The following is a 6,228-nucleotide window of genomic DNA, read 5'->3' on the forward strand; positions in this document are numbered from 1 at the left end:
CGCAGATAGGTGCGTCCGAAATGTCAGGTGGAAAAGGGATGTGATTCGGCAAGCAGAGATAGGCCTAACCCTAACCCTAGGGATGTCACAGTTAAGCTAGATGAAACGTTGAACATTTAAATTATTTAAGAATGTAACGTACAGTAGTGTAGCCTTTATTACTGTGCAGCTATGTAGCCTAGAAGCATTTTACGATGTCGTTAACGTTACGATATTAGACAGCTGTGTTTTGCATGTGAAGAACAGACATACTTTATAATAGACAAGAAGACTATAGGCTTTTAATGAAGAATAGACTACTTGAAGTTTGAACCATTAAGATGATCAAAGGGTCAAGGAAATAGGCAGACATCATTATAACCTGAAGGGTAATGAATAACTCAAAACAGGTGAATTGCTGAACTGGCAAAATGGCGTTCTAAATAACTGCATAATATCCCTAGTTTAACATGTAGCCTACTGTAGGCTAATGTAAACAATGTTCCCACAACATTGGTTGAAACAAACTAAACAGCACAATCTGGTAGACTAAGTTAAAGCATTTCAAATCAACTTTGTACTATTGTATTTAAACATGTAAGCCTGAAATAGGCCTAGTGTTTGCCGACTCAAGTAGAGTACAGAGCCCATATAATAGTAATAGTATAGTAAAACAGACCAAAGACTGTGAAAACAGTCAGAGTTGATGTGAAAGAAAGCAAACTATAGCCAGAATTATTATCAAAGTTCAAGGAAGGTACAATTCAATTAAAATGTTCTGTAAAATTCCAAAACTTTATTATACATTTTTACTCCACTTCCAATGTTCAGTAATGAAAGTGTGACTTCATATGAACTTCTTTAATAAGAACATCTAGTTAGTGCTTTACTCTGACCAGCAGAGAAAATAAACTTAAAAACACAAACTCTTTCTTTGACAGTGTCCATAACATAGGCCTACTAAGACAGATACACAGCGAAAATACTGAATGAGATGCTGTCACGTCAAAACTACTTGGTGTTTGGATACATCTCCTTTGGTAACTTGATGAGGTCACAATGAATTGTTGCTGTGGCAGTGTAATTGGTAAAACAAAGAGCAGCTGTGGAATCACAGGTCCGTCAGGCAGTAGCTGGAGGAGGTCTCCACATAGACACAACCCCGGGATCTGAGGCATGATTGGCTGCCCTGAATGTCAATCGTTCTGCTCCTGCTTCTTTCACAGTCCTCACTCTGAAGTCGACATCCACCCAGCAAAGTGTCCCAAACCAAGCCGTGGCTCCAAAGCTACACACGCGCGTACACACACACACACACACACACGCGCGTACACACACACACACACACACACACACACACACACACACACACACACACACACACACACACACACACACACACACACACACACACACACAGTTCATTAATGACCACATGTAATACACGTTCAGGACCCCAAAACACAAACATAGCTGGCCTGCCTTTTACCTCTATGTATATAGGTGCCTGAGGCCGTCTCCTGTAGAAAATGGCCTTAGTGTTGAACTCGGGACTCCCGTCTACCTTGAACACACGCGTCCTTACTGTGTCCTCCTCACACCGAATGATCGCATACACATCTGGGGCTGCAGATTGCACCACACACACACACACACACACACGCACAAACACACACACACACACACACACACACACCAGAGATATGCATAATTTTGATTTTTTTGGCACCCTTAACGTTAAAAAAATATATTAAAATGTAAAAAACAATAAGTTATTTATGGCAGTTTGTGCAGCTCTATACTGCGCACCTGTCTGTTTCGGCGGACAGAGGCCCGAGGCACGACGCAGGTGTACCGTAGTGACCAGGCATGGCTGAGGTAAACAACAGTGCCACAGGGAGGGAGGGGGCAGCTCCTCTTTCAACTCCCTGATGGACAGAATAAGACAAGAGGGACAGACAGGCCGAGTCAGACAGAGACAGAGTTGGAGAGATGGACCAATGAGGATAGGAGAGTGGTGAGATGTACTATGAGGACTTTTCAAGCCTCCCAAATTGTGTTATTCATTTATTTTTATCAACCGCTGAGGTTATCCTCCTTTACGTATCATGTTATGAACAGACATACTTGTGCTTTAACAGCTTCTAGGGCACAAATACACACACACACACACACACACACACACACACACACACACACACACACACACACACACACACACACACACACACACAGCATATATGGACGTATATGTTTACATGCACACACTCACACACACACACACACACACACACGCACGCACACACACACACCTGAGCTGGACGTGTGTGTGTGAGAAGAGACGGAGCAGGAATCTGCCGGTGACGCCCGGCTGGAAGGTGGTGGGCAGGAGGGCGTAGCGTCCCGGGGCGAGGCTCACGCGGAGCGCCACGCTACGGGAGTCCATGTAGACGGAGCTGGCGGCCTGCTCCCCCACACAGTGCACCCTGCTCACGCGGTTCACCTCCACCTACGGGAGGGACACACACACACACACACACATAAGCACACATACAGTACATACACACGGACACACACATATAAGCACACATACAAACAGTACACACATGCACACACACACACACACACACTAATACATACACACACATAATCACCTGATGTACTTTTTATTTCAATATGCCCCTTCTTAAGTATACCTCCCCAAGTAACTGCCCGAACTGCATTACCAAGATGGCCGCGGAGTAGGGGGACTTGACTATGAGGACACTGACTAGACGTATTCCTTATTTACCTCCGCCGTCTGCGTTTATGTATTTAGCTTAGTGGTGTAATGGCATGGTACGGCCACGTGGTGGCGATCTGATTAGTTTAGGTTCAAATGTATGACAACCTAGGAGGAACAATGCAGGCGGAGGTAGCTGCGCTCTCTGAGTGTTTTTCTAGTTCTATTACTGTAAGCTCAATCGTCATTACTCACCCTCAGTACTTCAAACCCAATGGGAAGGTTCTCTCCTCCTCCCTCTCTTCTTTTCATCCTCCTATCCTCCTGCTGAAGACAGATCAACACCTCCTCCTCTTTGCCTTGTACCTCAAACATAAACTGAGGACAGAGAGAAAGGGGTAGAGAGAGAGAGAGAGAGAGAGAGAGAGAGGGAGGTAGAGAGAAAAGAGAGGATTAAGATGTCAACAGATGTCTTACTCATCAAGTACACTCCATCTAAAAAGCTTCAGCTTATTTGTAGCCTGCTTGAAGAGCAATTCACAGATGGAGAGTTGTCCTTCACCAGAGGTCTTTTAGAATATAGCAGGAGATTAAAATAACCCATCTGAAGTTTCTGCAATTTAACAAGCTGAAATAATAGTAGTGTTTATGTGTGTGGTCATGTGTAGCACTTTTTAGGCTTGAGTCATGACTCATATGTGCATAATCATACCAACTCAGTATATGGTTATGGTATCTGGCTGTATACATGCTTAGTAAATGTTTTACAAAGTATATTGTTGAGATGTGTTTCAGACACACATAGAAGTCTATTAACTTATCCTGACTGCTATAACTATAACGATAACTATAGTGCTCTCGTTAATATGAATGACGACGTTCACACATAAACTATACCGATAACGATATGAAGAACGTTACCGTTGGGGTTCACTTTCAGACCGATTTAGAGAACAATAAAAAGCTAACAACCAATCAGAAGCCATCACATTTTAGCCACTTTTTTAATAGTTGGTCAGTGTGGACACTTTTATCGTTATGGTTATAGTTAACGTTAGCGTTCTTGGTGTGAATACCCATTAAGGCAGCACACCTGAGGGTTGTGCAGAAACAGTTAGTTAGGACACAGTGTATCGTTATTGTTATCATTATTGTTATCGTTCTTAGTGTGAATGTCGCATGAGGCAGCACACCTGAGGGCAGTGCAGAAACAGTTAGGACACAGTGTTGGCAGCACACCTGTGGGTTGTGCAGAAACGTCTCCCTGTGGTTGATGCAGCCACCACATCTGCTCCTCTTGTCCACCTCCGTCCAGCTCCTGTCCACCGCCTCGTCCTCTACCCTCTTTTTGGCAGCGTGACCCCCCTCGTCTCTTCTCGCGGGCCGGCTCCTCTCCCTCTCCCGCTCCCTCTCCCTCTGTCGGCCGACCGGCTGCTCCTGCCTCCTCTCTCCCAGTCGAGCCTCTTTCCGGTCCCCTCGCTGGGCATACCCGCCGGGCCTGGGTTGGTGAAATGCCGTGGTGATGGTGGTGGTGGTGGTGGTGCCCGTCTTGCCCCTGGACTGGAGTGGCGCTGGTGGTCTTGGCGGGGGTCCGGGAGCACGTGCCCACTCCCCTTGGCATCGCACTTCCCGCCAGTGACTCCTGGGCCACAGGAGTGATCGTTCCACCAGCCGACACACCACCATGTCCGTGAAGTAGCGGCAGAAGTCCTCAAACTCCATCCTGATGAGAAACACACACACACACACACACAAACACACACACACACACACACACATAAGGCAATGAGTCTTAAAGCCATTTATTTGGTTTTCCAGGAGAAACTCTCAATCTGATTTCTTAGTCACGCCTGACGCACCAGAATTCCCCGACATCTCGCACTATGAGTCCCATCTTCTCTCTTTCTTTGCGGCTCAGCTGTTGCCATTCCAGAGACCTTAGAGGGGCGCCAAGTGTGCATCATTGGAGAAAAAGAAGTGGAGGTAGATTGAGGAGGTAGAGAGATACAGGAGGTAAATGCATACAAAAACAATGAGACATTAGCCACATTTACCATAAATGCACATTATATCTTCTATACTTTATTTCACATATCATTCACCAGATATATATTTACCAGATACATTTATCTAATATAATTTAGATTTATAATTGATTTAGCCATTAATATCCTCAGTTCTTCATAGAATCATAACAAAATGCAGTGATGATGTGCCAAATTACTATCCCTTTACAGTTAATAGCTGAAATGAGCATGTAGAATCATGTCTTCCTTTCTCTCTCTCTCTGTTTCTCTCTCCTTTTGCAAACCCCTCTCCACCTTTCCTTCCCCTCCCATCTGGTCTGTTTCTTCCACCCCTCGGCCCCCGCCCCCCCCCCCCCCCCTCGCTCCCCCCTCGCCCTCTGCTCACCCCTGGCTCCAGGCTCCGGTCCAGTCCGCTGTGCCCCAGGGGTTCCTCAGGCGCACCATGCACACGCGGCCGGCGTCCCCGCAGCTGCCCAGCAGGCAGGGCCCCGGACGCACCCTCTTGACGGCCGTCACCCCGTAGGCGTGGCCCCGCACCAGCCCGCAGTCCAGCACCGACTCCACGCGCTGCCCATCCTCAGGCTGGGACCAGGGGCAGGGGGGGCAGAGAGAGAACGGAGATCTTATTAGCAACACACATCATGCTAGTAGAGAGAACGGAGATCTTATTAGCAACACACATCATGCTAGTAGAGAGAACGGAGATCTTATTGCAATACACATCATGCTAGCAGAGAGAATGGAGATCTTATAATAGCAACACACATCATGCTAGCAGAGAGAATAGAGATCTTATGGCAACACACATCATGCTAGCAGAGAGAATGGAGATCTTATAATAGCAACACACATCATGCTAGCAGAGAGAATAGAGATCTTATGGCAACACACATCATGCTAGCAGAGAGAATGGAGATCGCAACACACTTCATGCTAGCAGAGATCTTATAGCAACACACATCATGCTTTATCACCGACATGCATTATTTTATGGTGCCCACTGCTGCCCAGGCATTCGTTGTCCTGAACGTACTGTATAGCTATCCAATGCCGTTGTTTGTTGTTGTTGTTGTTGTTACTTGGCTCCCCCTACAGTTGCAGAGTGTCTGTACTTTGCACAACTTTGCACTTTGCACAAATGCCACTCAAGGCTTGCAACCATAGGATACCTTTGCCATGGCATAGGATACCTTTAATCACTCAATAACTTAGCATCTGCTTTAACCTGCCTTAGGAAAGAGTACTATTTCTCATGTGTGCACACCGAGCATGGCTTGTGTTATGGCAGTGGTACTCTGGTCTACTTATACCAGACATTGGCAATGGTGTTACGGGATAGGACATACAGTACACCATGCACTCTGGTCCAGACAAGTCTAAGCCTCCTGTACTTTAAACATCATACGCTGGAATGAATTAGAATTTAACCACAACCATGCAACCATGACTGTTAAATCATTAAAGACAGATGTTGACAACTTGATGAATGTCTGAAGGTCC

General features: G+C 46.0%; 1 protein-coding gene across 1 annotated transcript in view; it reads right to left on the reverse strand.

Annotated features, from left to right (window-relative positions):
- Window positions 1-805: 805 nt before the first annotated feature.
- The window catches only part of LOC134059943 (calpain-5-like), a 16,853-nt gene continuing 11,430 nt past the window's right edge, over window positions 806-6,228 (reverse strand). The window contains exons 6-13 of the mRNA XM_062516499.1: window positions 5,114-5,310; window positions 4,561-4,638; window positions 3,941-4,424; window positions 2,957-3,079; window positions 2,292-2,488; window positions 1,789-1,907; window positions 1,469-1,605; window positions 806-1,267 (exon numbers count right to left, since the gene is read on the reverse strand). Coding sequence (XP_062372483.1) covers window positions 1,091-1,267; window positions 1,469-1,605; window positions 1,789-1,907; window positions 2,292-2,488; window positions 2,957-3,079; window positions 3,941-4,424; window positions 4,561-4,638; window positions 5,114-5,310 — 1,512 coding nt within the window. The 3' untranslated portion in view covers window positions 806-1,090. The remainder of the gene's footprint in view (window positions 1,268-1,468; window positions 1,606-1,788; window positions 1,908-2,291; window positions 2,489-2,956; window positions 3,080-3,940; window positions 4,425-4,560; window positions 4,639-5,113; window positions 5,311-6,228) is intronic.

This window comes from Sardina pilchardus, chromosome 16 (assembly GCF_963854185.1).
Source record: "Sardina pilchardus chromosome 16, fSarPil1.1, whole genome shotgun sequence".
Lineage (NCBI taxonomy): Eukaryota > Metazoa > Chordata > Actinopteri > Clupeiformes > Clupeidae > Sardina > Sardina pilchardus.